The sequence below is a fragment of the Gopherus flavomarginatus genome, chromosome 2, assembly GCF_025201925.1.
Source record: "Gopherus flavomarginatus isolate rGopFla2 chromosome 2, rGopFla2.mat.asm, whole genome shotgun sequence".
Taxonomy (NCBI): Eukaryota; Metazoa; Chordata; order Testudines; family Testudinidae; genus Gopherus; species Gopherus flavomarginatus.
In genome coordinates this window covers 139,692,367-139,713,080 of record NC_066618.1, presented here as the reverse complement: position 1 = coordinate 139,713,080, position 20,714 = coordinate 139,692,367, and the positions used below count along the sequence as shown (strand labels likewise).

Here is a 20,714-nt window from a genome sequence, read left to right as displayed (position 1 = left end):
TATCCAAATGACTTGGGAAATTTCTCCTGTTGGGGAGAGCTTATGTGTATATTCTCCATATTTGAGAAAAAGCTGTTGAAGTTGAGAAGCAGCTTCCAATCCTTCTTCCTCGTAAGTGGATCTGGTAGTTTCTCATTTGCTCATGGCTGGGCAGCGTGGTTAGGGTTCAACAGTCAAATCTTGAAACTAAATCTATGTTGACATTTTTTTGACATTAGCAAACTCAGGTCACGATCTCCCTGCGATGGGGCCCACAGGCCCCACACTGGCAAGGAGGAGGTTAATGAGGGACTGGGGACCCACTTGGCCCCACATAGCTACACCTGTAGTAGATGTGAGGAGTGGAGAGGGGAGATAAAAGCATACCCACCTCAGTTTGGGGCTGACCAGGAAAGAGATCAGAGCTTCACTTACCTCTCAGTTAAGGAACCTGGTTTCAGCCAAGAGTCTGACTGTTTGCTGCTTGGATATGCTTCCTAGCGGATAAGATGACTGGGCCCAGGAAAGGAGTGGCTGTATGAAGACAAGCCCTGAGTGGAAGGGTGGAGTCCTGCTGAAGATTCCTCAGATGAGCCTGTGTTTGAGTTCATAGTGGTCCTTCAGTTTTGGACTCAAATGCCTAAGGATGGGTGGACTTAAATTGTGACTTGGTTGGAGGGCCGAATCATGGGAAGAGGTTGAAGACCAGAGAAGCTGTAGGCAAGGGGCACCGTATGGGGAAAGCTGCTATGCCATATCCAGTCATGAGGAGACCCTCCACTGGTAAGTCCATTCTTCCATGTATGCAGTGGAGAACGGTTGTGCCTGGCAGAGAGCAGCACAGATGGAATTGGTTAAACTACACTTGAGCTTTCAATAATGCCTCTCATGCATAGATTTGAAAGGGCTTGAAGAAACTTTCCCCTTTTTACAGATTGAGAACTTGAGAACCAGAGGTGAAGTAACTTGTCCAAAGTGGCACAGCAGGAATAGAACTCAATAGGATAAAGGACAGTGAAAACTCAGTGCCTGATGGAGCATCTCTTCAAACAGTAGGACGAGCCTCATCATGCCCATCCCAAATTAGGCTACAGCCTTTAACAGGGTAGGATTGTTCACAAATTCTAGTTCAATGGCACTAAAAACTTCAAATTGAAAATGGAATTGTACATGTATCTGAAGTAGGCTCCTCCAAGTAGAAGGATAGGCCTTGGTTACACTGGCACTTTACACCGCTGCAACTTTCTCACTCAGGGGTGTGAAAAAACACACCCCTGAGCACAGCAAGTTGCAGCGCTGCAAAGCGCCAGCGTAAACACTGTCCCAGTGCTGGGAGTGCGGCTCCCAGCGCTGTAAGCTAATCTCCACGAGGAGGTGGAGTATCTGCAGCGCTGGGAGAGCTCTCTCCAAGCACTGGTGCCGTGACCACACTCGCACTTTAAAGCGCTGCCACGGCAGCGCTGTATGGCTGCAAGTATAGCCATACCCATAGTTGGGTATATAACATTAGATGCTAGGTAAGGGAAAGCTGACAGATGTGGAGGAGCACATGGTTCAGACAGAGACATCCCTTGGGGAGGATTTATTAGTGAGGATTCTTTATATCCTAGTAACAAGGAGAGGATAGAAGTTGACAAAATACAGGTATGAACTGAAGCGAAACAGTCAAATGAAAGAGTCCCATTCAGTTACATCTCAGGAAGACAACTAAATATTGGCAAATTTGTAAGTGCTTGTATACAAATGCTTGAAGTCCAAATGCTAAGATGGGTGAACTTGAGTGCTTGGTATTAAATGAGGATATTGATAAAAATAAATATCATAGAAACTTGATGGAATGATGACATTCAGTGGGACATGGTAATACCATGGTATAAAATATATAGGAATGACAGAATAGTTTGTGCTGCTGGGAGAGTGGCACTACATGTGAAAGCAAGCACAGAGTCCGATATACTGAATCAATGAATGATTCAAACTGTACCATAGAATCTCTAAGGATATAAATTCCATGCTTGAATTATAAGAACAGTAATAATATACTACCACTCACATGACCAAGATGGTGACAATGATCGTTAAATTCTCAGGGAGACTAGATATGTTACAAAAATAGAAAACTCTAATAATAATGGAGGATTTTAACTGTCCCCATACTGACTGGCTACATATCACCTCAGGATGGGGAATGCAGAGATAAAATTTCTAGACATCATTGAGTACTTCTTGGAGCAGCTAGTCTTGGAACCCACAAGGGAAGAAGCAATTCTTGATTTAGTCATAAGTGGCACGCAGGATTTGATCCAAGAGGTGAATATAGCTGGACCTCTTGGTAATAGCCACCGTAACATAATTAAATTTAACATCTTTCTAGGGGGCAAAATACCAAAGAAACTCACCAAATTAACATTTAACTTCAAAAAGGGAAACTGCACAAAAATGAGGAAGCTAGTTAAAGGAACAGTCACAAGGATGAAATGGGTGAAAGCTACATGGAATTTTTTTAAAAAAAATCTTAATAGAAGCTCAATTTAAATGTATATCCCAAATAACAAATTGGCAGGAAGAGGACCAAAAAACCCCAATACCACAATGACTAAACAACAAAATAAAAGAGGCAGTTAAAAGCAAAAAGTGGTCATTTAAAAATTGGAAGTAAAATCCTACTGAGAAAAATAGAAGAGAGTGTAAACTCTGGCAAGTCGTGTAAAACTATAATTATGGAGGCCAAAAAAAATTTGAAGAGCAGCTAGCAAAAGACACAAAAACTAACAACAAGTTGGAATCATTGTGGATAATTCTCTGAAAACATGCACTGTATGTGTGGCAGCAGTCAAAAAAGCTAACAGAATGTTAGGAACCATTAGGAAAGGGATAGATAATAAGACAGAAAATATAATGATGCTATATAAATTCATGATATGTCCACACCTTGAATACTGAGTGAATTTCTGGTCACCCCATCTGAAAAAAGATATATTAGAATTGGAAAAGGTACGCAGAAGGGCAACAAAAATGATTAGGAGTATGCAACAGCTTCCATATGAGGAGAGATTAAAAAGACTGGGACTTTTCAGTTTGGAAAAGAGACTGCCAAGGGGGGAGGAATATGTTAGAGGGCTATAAAATCATAAATGGTGTGGAGAAAGTGAAGAAGGAAGTGTTATTTACTCCTTTGCATAACAGAAGAACCAGGGTTCACCAAATGAAATTAATAGGCATCATAAAACAAAAGGAAGTACTTCTTCATACAATGCACAATCAACTTGTGGACCTTGTTGTCAGGGGATTTTGTGAAGGCCAAAAGTATAACTGGGTTCAAAAAAGAATTAGATAAGTTCATGGAGGATAGGTCCATCAATGGCTAATAGCCAATATGGTCAGAGATGCAACCCCATGCTCTGGGCGTCTCTAGTCTCTGACTGCCAGAATCTGGGAGTGGATGGCACGGGATGGATCACTGGACGATTGCCTGTTCTGTTCATTCCCTCTGAAGCATCTGGCATTGACCAATATTGGAAAACATTTTACTGGGCTAGAGGGACCACTGGTCTGACCCAGTGTGGCCATTCTTATATTCTATCAGAACAGTTTGTTTATCTTGTCTGTCCTGTTAGTTACTGAAGACAAGGTCTAAGTGTTGAAAAAAAGTGGTGATTGAAGTGCTCTTAGATCTTTTGGGAGTTCATTCCATTGCCTTGGACTGGCCCCTGAGAAGCCTTTTTCCAGTACAGATGAGCTTTCCCTGTGCTATGGACAGCTCACTGTGAAAAGGAGGGGATTTGTTGACTAGTCTTAATCTCAGAGGTTCAGGTGACCTGGGCCCAGGATATTCCAGAGACCATTGTATGCCTTGAAGATAAAGACACAGATGTGGAATTGAACTCTTACCTATGTATACAGCAGAGGATAAGTTGTTTGTGCTCATAGTAGCTTGTATTGCTCAATGGATATTTTTACTCGCTGGAATTTCCAAAGGTCTGGTGGAGCAGAAATGATCACTGCCGTCTCTTTGTGCTGTCCTCAGGTCTTTTTAAAATTAGCTGAGTTATTGTGGAGCTGGCTTATGAAAGTAAAAGACTAATGTACCTCTTTATTTCCATGTGTGAAGCCTGAGGTTTTGGCTTTTCTTATTTGGCAGAATCAAATAGTTGAAATTTGCATCAGATAGCCTTTATGTGAAAAAATGATGCTGTTGCTATGCTGTATTAAGCTAATTTTCCGATATGTTTTAACAACATAAAGTACTCTGTGGTTTCAAAATGACAATGTCTATGAATCCAAACTCTTTGGCTAAAGAAATTTTTCAGTGAAAAGGTGACATGTACGCTAATTCTGTAGAAATTGGAAATTAAAAGCAGCATATGGGATCAAACTATGCTGTTCCCTGTTGTCTTTAATTGATTTGCACATGAATCTGAGCTGAACTTAACTGCTGATCTGGACTCACTTTAAAAGAACAGTCAGCATTTAGATACTTAGTGATTTTTATATGGTGCACAAAATTAAATCCTTAATCAAAGAGGATGAGCAGAAAATGAAGACCACACGGTATTTCCTTAAATCATGGGTTTTGTTACAGCAGACACACTGGGAATATAAAAATTGGCTTATGTGACACATTAGTATACTTGAAAGCTTTGGAATTGATTTGTACTATAAAAGAAGTTTTGGTGGAGACTACCTTGTTGATAAATTTCATGGTCAATTGCTTGACCGCACTTCGGTTTGTTACAAAATATACTCAGGAGACCCCATAACCAATATCAGTCAGATTTATTGTAAAAGTCAATAATAGCATAGTACAGGAAAAAAGATTTAATATGATAGCAGTTTCCTGGAAGCTGTCTTGTGTAGCATTGCTACATTCATCTTAAACAGAAGGTGTGCTGCCAAAGTTACACATTGCAGCTAGGAGTGTTTTATAGGATGACTTTACAAGTTACAAAACTCATTACACATCACTAAAATTTGACCCATCAGTTTGTACCAGTTCCTTAACTTGTTGTTCTGTCCCTTCATTATCTTTGTTTTGGATACCAGAACTCTAGGTACTGATTTGTGAAGGTACCTCCCCAGCTTGTACTGAGGCAGAACATTAATGTATTATGCCTTTGACATGTTTCTTACTTTCTAATGCCAAAGCTGACTTCAGCTTTGCAAAGTGCTATGGGGTGCTTAGCATAAGTGAATAGGATTATAAAAAGACAAACCAATTTAGGCAATGTAACTGCTAGAAATATATATGCAATATAATGTTATATTGATAATGTGTGCTTAATGGATATTACTATAACATTATAACGTTATATTGTGCATATATCTATATCTATATAGCTATAAAAACCCAACATATGTTGTTCAATAGTTTTTAGTGGCAGTTGTTAGTATATGAGGCTTGATTTATCCTTTTGTGTATAGAATTGGATATCACAAGAACAAATTGTGTGCTCCATTGGATGGAAATTACTAATACCCAGTGAATCATTCTAAGGTGTGGGAGGAGAATGTCATTACCATTTAATTGGGAATTCCAATTTTAATGTGGAATCAGTATCAGGAGAAGGCTATTTCCCCATAAAAGTTAGGATTTCATGATGATGAAAAAGGAACAAACTGCACACGAAATACTTGGCAGCCAGAATATTCTTTAAAGTGGAGTACTCAAAAGTACTGTTCATGCAAATTAACTCTGCTATTCATGCATATACATGACAATAAGTCTTCAGTGAAATGATGGCATTACTGTATTTTTTACAGGAACCCTGCCTCAGTCAGTGCAGGTCTTGAATAGAGTATACTAATGAACAAAGCAGTGGAGAATCTTTCTTTGCTGTTATTTGACTCTTGCCTCATTGACTACATGCATTTGTTTCATTATGTGTTTAGCTTCCAACTTATGTAACCAGTCAGGAAGGCATCCTGTTGAAAGTATAGAACCTTTCTTAGTCCTCAGTGATGTAAGCACAGGCATTGTCTTTGTACACAGAAGCAGGTACAGAAGTGAAACCTCACATGTGGGTGAAATGGATAAAGTGACCATAATACGTAAATATTTGTTTCCTTGTTACTTGTAATTGAAAGATTATTCTTCATCCAAAGAACAATTTTTAGAGAAACTGAGAATACCTATTTCAAAATTGCCACCATAACTCAATGTTTCACTGGGATGGAGGCCACTGACTGTCATAAGAAAAGATGGCCACTGTCTCCATTCGTTTGTTGCTAAGTGTTGATATGAAAGCATGGAGGATGCCATCTTTGGTGATGGCAGGTTGGTTTTGCTCTCATGGAGAGCAATGGGAGATAGCTAAGGGCAGTTGCGACTTTAACTCAATTGTGAACAACTGATTGCAGCCATTTTCTAAGAGAACTTTTCACAATTTTTTTTGAAAAGTTTATGCACCAGCCTACTTTGAAGGTGAAACTTATTTTTGGCAAAGATGCTTAGTCCTAGCTGTACTTTTAAAAACCCATTGTACTGGATCTACTCAACAGGGAAGATAAGAGGGGGGGGAAAGCTGTAAATAGAGTAAAGGTGTAAATCTGGCAATAATAGCAGCTGTAAATCCAGTTAAACTAGCTAATATGCCATGACTGCCTTGCACTGCTGTAGAGCAGCATAAAGCAGCCTGGGCATGTGGGTCAATCAGGCCCTAAAATGTGAAAGACAATGCTGTGATAGATATTTGCCTTCATATCATTAGAAATATAACATGGTAGCTCTTTCTCTGGATTCTTGTTTAATGTCAGCATATGTATTAACTTTTCTAAAAAAGGAATGCTCAGACTAAATTAAAATGGAGAGTGTATATCAGTAATTTAGGTCGAAATATTGATGTGTGACTTTGTGGTCTCCAGACAGGGTCCCTGGAATGATGTCACAGGTACAAGTTCTGTAAGAGCAGACAATGTATTTATTATTGGAACAGGGAACAGAGGCAGCTCCCCTCCTGCTGCTGACTCAGAACGTTTTTGCTTTCCCTCCCTGGGCCTTTTCTCTAAAGGTTCCTGCGTCAGGGGTTTTCCCTGCTGTGAGGTCTCACACCCATTAGGGGCTGCGGGTGCATATACCACACATAGACCCAGCCAGCACCATAACTAAGGCATAATATAGTACAGCTAGAGTGTAATTACCTCAAAACAAGAATTCAAAAGTTAGTTTAGATTTCTTTTCAGTTTAAAACCTTAAATTAAGGAAATCTACAATTAAGGCTCCCTATCAACCTAACTCCAGCCAGTAGCTGGAAGGGTATATTTGATGGTTGTGGTGATTTTTGCAGCAATAATAAAATAATCTTGAGCATTAGTTGATCCTGCTATCTTTATGCTGTCTTTCAAATTACAAAACTTTGTAAAGAGAAATAGTCTGTGGATAACCATTTTAAAGCCATGTGAGAAAACAATTAGCCCTATTGAGCCCCAGTATAACTTTATTGAATAGAAAGGTGTTACACATAGGATTATTTGAGGTCTTATTTCCAAATATTTGTATGAATATTTCATAGACTGCTCAACAGATTTCCTACGGGAAAGTACTGATCTGTAGGAAAATAGGCACTCAGAAACTTTGCCGACCAACCTTTTGTAATTTTTTGACTATGAGTTTGAGTAGGTGTATAACATGCATATTAAATTAAGTACAGAGGTTGAATTAATAAAAGTCAGTAACTCCATGGCCGAGTTTGCAAGTAGTTTTATGAAGTGTTGCAACCTAGGAGTTCAGTGGGAAATTCAGCAGCTATAAAGTGTAATGATGAGAGAGATTCCTCTTTTTTGAGAACTACTCAAGCGGAATAGGTTTATATTAACCGTAGTTTTGTGTGCCAACAGTATTTAAATGTAAATACTGTATTAATGTTTTACTAGCCTTCAGGCATGTCTGTATCATCAACTCTGAATAGCACATAAGAAAACAAATAAACTAGCCATAAGAATAACATAACTGTCAAGAACATTGTATTCGCTAGCATCTTGTTACCTAGCAGCAAGCAAAAGGGAGGCATTGTATATGCTGTACAGAAGCTTGAGGAGGTATTGAATACCAGTCATCCTACTGTAGTTTCTCTGGGTCCAATAGGGTTTCCCACACCAAGTTTGGGAGCATCCTAAGCCTATAAGCCTCAACACTGCCCCAAGACATACTTGAGCTACAATTCTCCTCTGTTTCGTTCAAGAGACTCCAAGTAATTGCAGCCTATGAGAGGGGACAAACAGCTAAGTTGCCCAGGTTTCCCACACTGAAAACAGATGACTGTCCAATTAGGGGATCCTCATTTGCCTCCTGCTTCCTCCTCTTCAGGTGACTCATGGGGCAGTGTCTCAGAAAGCCTCCTAGGGGTTTAGTAAAAGGGTGCTCCGTATTTTGGGACATCTCCAGTTCCTTCCTGATAACCAAAGCTGACTCCTCATGTGGTTAGGCCTGTGGCCCTCTAGGCGTATGTCCATCATCCTTGCATGGCTAGCCTGCCCTCAAATTCCTCTGAGTTGGGTGGCAGCTGACAGTGACTCAAAGATTCTGTCTCTGTACCCAGGTCCGAACAAAGGCTGCTAGACCCCTGGATATCAATCCAGCAATATCGAGTTTGTAGTCTCTGAAGAACAGTATTCTGGCTGAAGCCAGTGGTTGACCCAATCCTTTAGGCATTGGGGAACAACCTTGGTTTGTGCTCTAGGTGGAAGTTGGTCTAGAACTGGTGGTGGTATATCTCCAGGGATGCCCCCAGTTGGTTGAGTATAGCAACTTTCAGGATGTCGTAGTCCCTGATGACGTTGTCATCAAGGCCTGGTAAGCAGCATCCCCAGACAGAAAGTGATCTATTTGCATGGCCCAGATAGTCTTCATCCTCTTAGCTACTGGGGTTACCTGCTCAAACATGATGAGATAGGGCTCAAGATCATCAGTGAGCTTTAATTTGGAGAGAGTTATATCCAGCCCTAGTGGTGTTGCTTCAGATGGGGAGCAGTTGGTGACTTACTGAAGCATGGCCTCTTGGAACTGCTGTTGCTATCATTGCTGCTACGGCAGAAGTGGCTTGAGGAGCACTCTGCTGCAGCTGGATGGCCCACTAGGCCTCCTGTTCTTCAAGGAGCAATTGCTGGTTCTCCACCTGGGTCGGCAGTTGCTGAGTCAGGAGTTGTAAGGGATCTTCCATGGCCCCCTTCCCGGAAAAGGGGAGAAGTCGATTCCATTTCTAGTACCAAGTAGTGGCAGCATGCCTGGAGCTGAAGAACTCTGGCAGGGAACATGGTCTCAGTTTTTAAGTGGTTAATGAACAAACAAAAATGCAATTTGGTTGCCTACAATGTTAAACTAGTAAACAAAAACGTAATTGCTTGTTTGCAGTGCTGGAAACAAGGCCCTAACCTGGCCTCACATTTCTGAATGAGACTGAGGAGTTGCTCTCTTGTCCCGGCTCCACCTACACTCATCCTGGCTTGAAGCAGGCCAGCATTCTTAACTTGCCTGGCGACTTCTGATTGGTTACTGTTTCTGCCTGGCCATTAGAGAACTAATTCTTGTGGGTACCCTGGGTTGAGTAGGTTTTTACCTAGGCAAGGAATGTCAGGGTGCCACCGCCTCCAGCAGGGATGGGGCAAAGAAATTGCAATAGACCCTCATCACAGGGAAGAACTTCACCCTCTATCAGTTTGCTAACCAGCTCCATGGGTAAATGAACATTGAGCTCAAGTCATGTGACAACTTTTTATTAAAAGGACAAAATGACGCTGACAAATGTGAGATGTCATTTTATAGTTGAATATCGTTCTCTTTGTAAAACAAGGATTATCCACCTCACAGAGTGAAGCCCACAGATTGCAGCATATAGTATATTGTCATTTGTTTTATCCTTTCGTAGTCTTCAGGGACCAAATGAGTTGCAGATATGATAGAAGATTGTGCTTAATATGCCCAAAACTAATATTTTACTGCCATCGCCTTCTTCAAGTATATCAACTTAATGAAAACACAGTCACCTATTTTATGCATTAACAGAAAAAAATTCTCTCCCCACACATTCAAGCATTCTGAACAAATGTTTCTAGGACTTAAAGAAATTTTTACAAATTCTTCAGTAAGATCCTGCAATAATTAGGAAGGATATTTATATAAGGGAATAATTTCAATTATGCAAGGCCTATTGGATCTGCTACAGCTTCTGGCTATATTACTTGCATTCACGCTCTAGACTTACTGAATTATCCATTATCACTGGGGAAATGGTTTGGATTTACCACCAACAAAATATAATTCTAAATTTCTATTGAAAATGAAATAATATTAATTAATGTGATCTGCAACCACAATAATACCAGCAACTATTCCAGAAGGTTATTTTGTCTCTAACCAAATGAGATGTGTTGTATACGGGATTCAATTTAATTAGAAGCTGAGGTATAGTATTTGAAAAACCAATCTAATAGCAGTAGCTAACTGCATTTGTAAACACTTGTGTCTTCAGGTTTATTGCTTGTATTACATCTCCTTATACTAAAGAAATAATGTGTGAAATCCCAACCACCTCAGTTAGCTTCTTTGTCCTTTTACTGCACAAATCCATAGCAATCCTGCATGAATAACAAATAGGATGTGTTGGAATCATGTCCTGATGTAAACAGCATATGTAAATAGTCTGAAAAGCAGGGACTAGTGGCTTTAGGAGCTGAGGATTGTGGGAGATTTATGTAGCCTGATAGGGATGGTACCTCATGCAATTTCCTCCAGAGAAGGCCTCTGATAGGAATACATGATGGTATATAATATGCTTAGTTTATAAAGTCATAGGCTAAATTGGATGGTTGAACCAAGTAAATTAGTTATAAAACTTTAAATTTCATAACTTCTCACAAATATAGGTTGGGGCCTAAAAATAGGTCAACTGTAAGTAAACCCCAAAAGAAGGAGATGTAACTTGAAAAGTGAGCAAATTCAGTTGTACAAATCACTTTAGCCGTTCTAACTTTTCTCCCAATGGTCAATGTTTTCTTACAGCAAAAGCTCAAGGAGGAGAAGGAGGCCAAAAGAGCTCAGCTGGATGGCAGACATGATTATATATTGGATATTGTTGCTTCCTGCGTGGACCTGGACAAAGCTGAAGTGGAAGATGCTATTCTTGAGGGTAACCAGGTATGCTGAATTTTACCTCTGTAGAGTCTGTAGCACATTTTCTGGCTTCAGAGTTACTATTATAGCAGCTTATAGATTATAGAGTAACTTTTATAGCAGCTATCAATTAACTTGTATGTGCCTGTGGATCACCAGACTCCTCTAATTATTTTTCCCTCATCTTGCACTCAAGTTCAGCTATATTGCACTTCCAACTTTTGAGGCTATAGAATATTAAGTTTAAAATATATAATTGAGAATTTGCAAAGTTTACAAGAAAGGTTAACTTCATTAGGAAAGAAGTAACTCCCCTTCCCTGTTTAATGGAGCCCTTGATTTCCCATGTTCACATTTGGGCCTCAACAGAATGGAAGATCAACCTGGGGTTAAACCCAGACTTTTGAATGTGATGCATCTGATTAGTAGAGGGAACTTCTCTAGGATCTCAAAAAATTGAAGTACTTGCTCTGTGGGAGATTCTCAGTGACTCCCGCTTCATCGGTAAGAAAGAACACTTTCAGCATAAGCTGTTGTCCATCTAAGAGGAGCCACACCCTTTAGGGGCTATTTGTGGATGTGCTAAGAAACACCCGCTTCATGTCCAATACAGCCACTATAAAATAATATTAAGCATAGGTTCTGTACCCTGAGCCCCCTGACTGCCAGTTAATGGCTGGGTGAATAAGCTGCTGATTACCTTTTATAGAGCCCTAAAGGGCCTATGGAACAGTTACCTAAGGCTGAACATCCCAAAGATGTAGCTCAAGGAAGCTGGAGGAGCAGGGCATTCGTGGTAGTCTTAAATCTGGACATTGCTGCAAAATTCCCCCTTGAGGCTCGAACATGGCTACATCCAAAAAGCTGCTGCTATGCTGCTTAGGAACAGCAGCTACATTTTTCTAATTATTAGCCAGTCAACGTAGTTCATCCTTTAAAACTATGGTGGTGGAGAAACAGAGTAAGAGCTCTCCGTACATTTTTGCCTTAATTGAAGCCATGTATGGTGAACTCAACTTTTATAACTATGAACACAATATTCAGTACATGGCTGATGCAAATAAGGGCCTGATCCTACTACTTTTCCTCATGTTACACAGTAATTACCAATTTGACTAACCCCATTAAATTGAGTAGATTTACTGGCAGGGGTAGAAGCAACTCAGCTTCAGTAAAAGTGGCAGAATTGGGCCTTACATGATGGTTTAATTTTCCTATTTAACAATGATGCTAAAATGCGTGAACTTAAGGTTTGATTTTGTGAATGCTGGTAGGCTATCCAGTAAATAACTAGGAAAAGTATGTAAATGATCTAACCTTTTAACAGATCGAGCGCATCAATAAGTTCTTGGCCACTGAAGGATTTCGTCATATCATGTTCTACTATCAAGATGTGGAGACACCTGAAACTGGTTAAGTAACTTGTAGTAGTACTATTTTTTTTACTGTAACATGTCGCATCCCGAGTTGTGCTAAGTGATATTTAAACATAGCTATTTTCCAAATTAAATAAAGTGAGGCTCAAGGCACCTGAAATCTTAAGTCACATGCTTCTATTTTCCCTCCACTTAAATTGTGTGAATGCCAAGGATGTATTGCACATATGCAATAAACTAACCCTTATGATGCTCCGTGATATAGTATCTGTGTTTCTGTGTAACCTTAAATAGAGTAGATAAACTGAATTACGTTCCAAAGTGAAGCATTTGTAAGAGGCATGGAAATAATTTAGAAAGTGATTCTCCTAAATGCACCAGCTTCAAGTGACATATAAGTCACTTTGAACCTCAGTCAGGTTGTCTTACACCTGTGTGGCAGTGACTGACAGAGTTACACCTGGTGTAACTTACACTTGGAGCTAGAAGATTAAATTTTGAAGTAGAGTGGATGTACAGGGGAGGAATGGATTGACTGGATGTGGATGTGAAGTACTGAGGAATGGAGCTAGGTTGATGAAAAGAAGGAGAAGCTAACAGATGGCAAAGAAGGAAGTGAAAACATCTGATGGGTAACGAGAGAAGAAAGGAGAAAATTCTAGGCCAGCTTCAAAATCTGTGACATTTACTAGCAAAGAGCAGTACCAAAAAAGGGGAAGGGAACCCAATGGCATACCCTATGCTATTTGGTGGTTACATCCTGCGAAGAAGCCCAGCAGCTTGCTTTACCCTCCTGGCTACTACAGGGGAGTCATATTGGGTTTCTTACCAGGCTATTGCCTATAGTGCCAACTGTGGGAAAGGTTACACCTTTTATAGCAGAAGAAATAGTTCCCGTTTTAAAATCTGTAATCTGCCTCCAGAAATTCTTACAGTTCATCAGTCTGATTTTTGACAGGAAATGTATGAGGCAAGGCGGATGAAATTTTTAATCAATAATGTCTTGAATAACGGAATGTTGTGCATACTCAGTCTTGCAACATCACATTAGTCAATAATAGTCAACTTTTCCCTCCACTTAAAATACAACTTACAAAAAAGTCCATTAATCAAAATGTATAGGGGATGTTAATGTACTGCTCTCTCTTGCTGTAAAGTCTGTTAGGCAAGCAATTAATAATGCAAATTGGCAAAATTATTTTGAATGCATTATGAATGTCATTAAAACGTAGTACTAATAGAAAATGAGGAGAAACTCTGATACCATTTGTTCTTTAAAAAGCCTAAATCTCTAGAAACTGGAAGGCTTGGAAGTATCTATTAAAAATTAAGTGAAGGCAGAAAGAAAAATCTCAGTCTTGCAAATCAACTCAGGGAGTGGGAGAAAGGTTAAAAGGTCAGATTCTCTTTTCTGTCTTAAACATGTCTTGAGGCACTATTATAATTAGGTAAAATTAACTACTTTCAGTGTAGCCTGAAAGCAGCTGTATACCATTTGGCTTTGACATATGCACAAATATATTTATACACACATGTGTCTTCACAAATTATTTTTTATCTACTCAAGTAGATAAAAACTTTACTAAACTTTAGTAATTATTTTTTCTTTCTTGTGGCTCACAAATATGATCACATTACACCATCTGAAGATTAAAGAAATTACTCATGCATATTGAATGAATGACCTCCTTTTTCCCAGGCTTATTGACCTGATGTTGGTACCTTGCTGAAAAAGGTTCATTAAGTTCTTGAGTGACAAGGGAAAACAAAAGTTTTGCTTTGAGTATCTTGAAGGCAAAAAAATAACTACTAACCTAACAGCATGGTTTAATTTGTATTGTAGTGAGGCCCTTAGGTTTTTGACATTTACTTTGCAAATGAACTGGGAACAGTGGTAGATGAAGTTAATTTATAATCTAAAGTTAAACTATAAAAATGTAATAGTTTTTCCTCTCCCACCCCAATCACTTAGTAGCAGTACTTCTAGTTTCCATTAATAAACACAAAGTTGTTGCTTTATGATCTTGGCCAAACTTCAGGATGGAAGTGTAATCCTATTATTCAGATGCTTGTTTAAGCTCTAGCTCATTATTAACACTCTTAAATCACCATCTTATTGGGATATCTTTTAAACAATTCCTCACATTCACTGCTTGCAACTATATGGTAACTATGTGGTGTAGGTCTTTGCCCCAAAGAGAGGTAACTTAACTGCCCCATATTCTGCTTAACTCTCGCTTGTTGCTGTGCCACCTTGGTGGTCTCACTGGCCATCTCTCCTTGTTCTTAACTCTGACTTAATTACCTCTAAAATTATTTTCTGCAAACTTCTTTTTAGCCTTTTGCTGACACAATATTGGATCCCTTAATCTGAGATAACCTTGCCAGTACGAGCAGTATTACTGTTTACTTAGTGACTATTCATGTGCATAAGAAATAAACAAATGAGACTCAATCTCTACTGCTGGATACATAGTTGGACATATAGATGTCCCTAATGGATACCATAGGCAGAGCTGAGTTTCTCAGCACTTGAAAGCTTTGCTCTCCTCTTCCAAGTCATGGTATTGTCCCTCATGCCTTAAAATGTAACAGTATAACTTAATAAAGCTGACCACAGTTCTTTCTCCCTTTTCAATTAAAACTGTTTTTTAATGATAACAAATATCCATATTTCACCTTTTCACTCATTTCAAAACCAAAATATTTGTTTTGAACCAAAAAATTTTGATCTGTTTTTCTTTGGGACGGTGAGAAAACTATACGTTTGGTTTCCTTTCACCCTCTGTTTTCCTCTTTACTTTATGGTGCCCTTCACCACAGGAAAACATGTGTGTCCATCTCCATCTGTCAGTCCCCTGAAAACCAAAACTAACTTTTCAAAAACTATACCCAAATGAAAATTTTCATGTTGAATTTGAGGCACTTTTTCCATGTTGACTTAAAACTTCAAATTTTTTTTTCCATTTTTAGTGAAAGTTTACACGACTTTTTTTTTAAACCAGGTGTAGATCCCAGTGTCCCTTTCACAAACTTTTGTCCCCATTTCAGTTTAGGAGTAGCTCCTGTACTAGATATGGAAAAGTTGAGCTACTGCTTTCCTTCCTTTAGAAAGAATAGCTTACCATAGCTATTGATAACTCTAATTTTTTTTCGTGTAAATTATAGGACATTTTGGCCCACCAGGCACAGGACCCAATCCTGACTCAGCAAGGAGCAAGAAACCTAAAGTGTTTGTAACAGAGGGAATAGATGTTGCTCTAACCGGTGTATGTGTATTCTTCATTAGAGCTAGTTCTTCCAAAACCATCACTGCAGAGAATATCCATCGGGTAAGATAAAGGTTAATGCTGGATGTTAGTATAAGAAAGTAAAATTTAATTCAATTTCTCTGGTGCATCATAGCAGCTTCTAATTTGAGACCTCTTGGTACAATTAACTGAGCAGAGCTCCAAAAAGGGAATATTGTTGCCTTTTCCTCTGAAGGAAGAGTGTAACTGAGGAAATGTGGCATAGTTTGTCTTTCACAAACAGTTGTGCTGGTAGCAGTCAGTGGCACCAACTTCAAGCGCATTGTTATAGTCAACACAGGATTTGAAAAGTGGGGAGCAAAAAGGGAAAATTTGTGTTAGGGTCCAAGAAAACAAACAGTGGCATCTCCACTGATGATTTATTGACCACACTGTAGACTGTGCCAAACGGTGGCACTGTGATGCCGAAGCTTGAACTTCATATAGGTGTCACTTTTTGTTTTTACAGTCAGATGTTCCACACATTTAGTCTTGTGGATTTGCAGTGAAAATGATCTCATGCTTGTCTGTATGATCGAATCAAGTTTTGCACAAAGGACACAATAAAAATCAAAATATATGTACTCAAATATAAAAGCTTACCCAATGAATATTTAACTCTGGCATAATCTGAGATGACCAAAATGGAGCCAGTTCATCTCATGATCCTCCGACAATTAGGAATGCATGTCAAAACATGAAGACTCTTGATAGCTTGGGTCTCTGATACTAGAGATTATGTTAGCATTCTAGGGTGTCAGAATCTAAACAGGGAACAGAGCTGGTGGTGTTGTAGAAAACTATTAAAGTAACTAGTAAAGATCCTGTATTAATGCAATCCCTTGTATTGCATGTGGTGCTTAACCCTTTAAAGATTTTTCTTATCTATTTAATAGTGCATGCAAGAAAGTAGCCACAATCAAAAATAGAGCAAAAGAGCATGGTGTATGGTAAAGATTTTCTTAATGTATCCCTTTATGCTTAAGTAGTGGTAGACGTGCAGTATGTTTTACTCTTAAGAGTGAGCTGCAAAGCAATAATCGTTGAGACAGAACTAGAAACTCACTAACAAAGATGCAGGGACGTCACTACAAAGTTTCTAACTAGACTTTCATAAAACTTCAGAGACAAACTAACTGTAGATTCCGGATTGACTGAAGGTACCCAAACGCATCACTGCCTGATATCAGTAATATCAGCAGTTTGATTAAAACCTATGCTGTTAATATTTTTGATGTCACCCAACGATGCTTCTTGAGATGTCTTCCAGTGAACCAGGAAGTAACAAGGTGACTGATACAGGATGATTGAAGTTTGCTTTGAAAAATATGGAAGTGATGTTAATACACAAGGAGAGGCAAAGGTTATCAAATATTTTGGCTTTGGTACCTCAGTCCTTGACCCTGTAGTTCTACGGGCTAAATGCCTTAAATGATTGTACTCTGATACACAATAGTCACAGCCCTGAAGATATTGCTGTATTCCAGTTATAGATGAAGCAGCCGTTGAATGTGCATTCGGTATATAAACTGGCAAAGGTATGGAATCTTTCAGAATGGAAATATAGCACCAGGAGGGGTGGCAAGGGATTTGGTTTCCATCCTTAAGTAAGGGCATATGTCTACCATTTTCCCATATAATTCCTAAGCTAGGGGTTATAATCAGATGTTTGCTAGTTTTACATTCCTAGATAGTGGTGGTAACTCAGGGAGCTCTGCATAAGTCCTTGTCACCGTCAACCTTACCTTGCTCTTCTCCAGGCTAGTTCACTGCAAACGCTTTACTTTGGATTTCCCTTTGAAAAACATTAATTAGCTTCATTTGCTGAGGAAAAGACAAATCTACATAAATTAATCAAAAACACCGAAGTTCCATTAACTTGAAATAGGATTTAAGCTCCTAAGTCACTTAGGTGCTTTGGAAGATGGGTTTAGGTACTTTAAAAATTTAAACCTCACTCTTAATTGAGATGGATGATGAGCATATGATGGGCTACCTACATTTAGGAGTAATTAAAAGCGTTGGTTATGATGTTAAAATCTGACGGATTTAGGACCTCTCAAGATACTTTTCCTGTGTTTCATCATTGAAGTTAACATAGCAGCTGTTAATTTTGTTGTTTGTTCTGGGATTTCCCTGTATAAACAGCAGTGTATTTGTGGTTAGTCCCATATGGAATGCTTGCTTTAATCTACCTGACTCTGCGTTAGGTAGTAATATGCTACACACTTATTTTACTCAAGTGTTTAACTAAATATAGAAATTGTGGTTAAAATGACCACATACCATTGCTGAGGACACTATAAATTTACCCCAATTAAAATAGTACCTCAGTTGGCATTTGACATTGAACTTAATTCAAGGGAACAAAGTTTCCTTTGAACTTTTCATGCCAGGAGTCTGAACATTTTCCTCCAAACTCCTTGTCAGTAGCAAATTCAGTGTATATATTGTTGACAAAACTATTCTCTTCTGAGACCTCCAAACCTATTTTGGTTTAATGTGGTAGACGTGCAGTATGAAATAAGTGAGTCCAGGTGTACAATGGTGACCTCTCTGGCTTTACCTAGGTCTTCGTGGAATACTAGATGAATGCCTCCAAAAATTTTTTGGGCCACCTCATCAGGACGTTTGGTTCCCCCTTCTTTGAGGACAGGAGTTGCCTGCCTCCATGTAAACAAACTGGAACAGGGAAATGCTCATTGCTAGCCAGTTCAACTGAGCCACAATCCTGAGAGGGGCCAGTTTGTTCAGGACTAGGATTCTTGCAGCCTTTGCTAAAGAACAGGAGTTCAAGTTCTAATTCTCCAAGCACCTATAATGTGACCAGCCTATATAATCACATACATATATCTTAACCAACTTTATTTTCCAGTTTGATATGCATCATATCCCCTTCTTTCAGGAAGTGAATTTCAACATGCTGGATACTGCTCAGGGTGGCTTAGTAAAAAGTGTACAGCATTTGCTGTCAGAAATCTTCATTCCGGTCATCAAGACTATGAACCAAGGTTGGAGTGAGGTTGGTAGTCCTCAGCAGGCAGCTAATATTCGGCAGGACTTCCTTGGCTCCCTTGAGGGATTTGTTAGTGTCTTGTCAGGAGCTCAGCAGAGTCTGATGGAAAAGGTAAGATTGTCAGCATGTATGCTATAAAATGAACCTAACATTGCTGTTGTTGCGGAAAGTTCCTTTCAAGGGCTTTTTCTTAACTGCAGACCAAAAGACAGCATCATGTACTGCAGTGTAAAAACTTGCAGGGCTAGAATCTGGGACCATGAGGGTTCTGGGCTGCTGATGCCTGCACATCACCACAGGAGGCATAGGCTGGGCTCCTGAGGAAGGGCCCTGAGAGGCTGGACTCAGCAGGAAGTACCACCTAGCAGGACTTGAATGGCAGCTTCTCCCAGCCCACTGATTTGCTGGCACCAGGATTTAAACCATGACAGGGAATTGTCTGAGCAACAACGCAAACTGCCTGCTGTCTGTGCTTCAGACACTGTGTGTTAGAGACCCCAGACTCTGGTTTCTGACTTTGCCTTTCTTCTGACACCTGACTCTTGGTTTGGCCACTGGCCTGTCTTGGACTCTGGCCTTCCGGTACCGACCTGGGCTGACTCCTGCTCTGACCACTAGGTCTGAACGCCTACATTCCAGTCATGGCATGCACATTGTTGACAGAAACTTACTGAAATTTGGCCTGTTGGTTTAGGGTGTCAGGAGGGCCTATGTTTGTAACTTCAAAGTAACTGTGGGTATGTAAAGCAGGCTTCTCTTCAAGAGGGCAAAGCAATAATTTTTCAAATGAAATGGTAACTCTTGAGGTATCTGTCCTCACTGTCTCGATTGAATTTTTAATTCTTCCTCTTTTAGGTGAATCTGACAAAGTGTGACACATATGACTTGAAAACTCTAAAGGGACCTTCAGACTATCTGGCTGTTGCTAACAGCACAGAAGCTTTAGAAAGAATAGAGGCCTGCATGAAAGTATGGATCAAACAAATTGAACAGGTGATGCGCTGCACAGATTTGAAACATTGCCAACTGTTCTGACATGAATGTCAGTGAAGCTTGGATTAGTCCTGTTTACACGAGTAGCATTAAGCCCAGAAGTGGTAGAAAGAAGTATTTACTAATGTGGCCACATATGCACTTTTTCTCTAATCAGTATGCTATACAGAGCTCCAACCCATCTTAAATTGGTAAATAAATGCATACAGTATATGCTCGCCATGATGCTCAGAGTTAAGCTTCCTTGCTGTCATTAAGGGATTGATCTTATTTGTAAAGCGCAGCACTTGTTCAGCTTCTCCACTCCAAAATAGCCCTATGATACATATACATCTATTGTATCTGTTTTTGGCACAAACATAATGAGTGAATCCTTTATGAATTACAGGTTGATTATTTTGTATTGTTATCCTTTGGTAGTATTGCGTTTTTAAAAGCTATGGTCTGCTGAATATTAATTACTATATTCTGTGCCCTTGGATAAGGGCTTGTATCCACATGAATGCTTAGTTTATGGGGTGAGGGTGGGGGAGGTTCTGCTGCTGCACACTGAAATTTCAATAGTGCACACTGGCCTACTCCTGTTTCAAACCCGGATAGATTAAAAATACCCTAGGGAACTTTGTAATAAACCTGCTGCCATACCAGACACTTAGTGCATGGCCTAATAGTATGGGGAAGACTTACATCCCAGCTTGCTGCAAACTAAGTGTTTGTGTAGACAAGCACCAAGTCAAACTACCAAATTGATTTGAAAAAAATGCATTTATTCCCAAACTGTGAATTTGTGTTGTAGCTCAAAGTATATTGTCTAAGGTTAAATTATATAGGTCAATTGAAAACAGGGCTCTGTAATGTACATATATGCAGATTGCAATTTTTTTTAGTATGAGAAATAAAATGTGTGTTACGTTAAGTCTTACTGATTTTCTGTTCTTAGAAATTAATTCTTGCAT

The 20,714-nt window shown here is 39.4% G+C and overlaps 1 protein-coding gene across 4 annotated transcripts in view; it reads left to right on the top strand.

The window, feature by feature from the left end:
• Positions 1–20,714, top strand: part of DNAH5 (dynein axonemal heavy chain 5) — a 300,951-nt gene that overhangs the window by 69,926 nt on the left and 210,311 nt on the right. For all 4 annotated transcript variants that reach the window (XM_050937377.1, XM_050937378.1, XM_050937376.1 and 1 more), the window contains exons 2-6: positions 10,973–11,107; positions 12,411–12,495; positions 15,628–15,791; positions 18,655–18,876; positions 19,621–19,758. In XM_050937377.1, the coding sequence (XP_050793334.1) occupies positions 10,973–11,107; positions 12,411–12,495; positions 15,628–15,791; positions 18,655–18,876; positions 19,621–19,758 (744 nt within the window). The remainder of the gene's footprint in view (positions 1–10,972; positions 11,108–12,410; positions 12,496–15,627; positions 15,792–18,654; positions 18,877–19,620; positions 19,759–20,714) is intronic.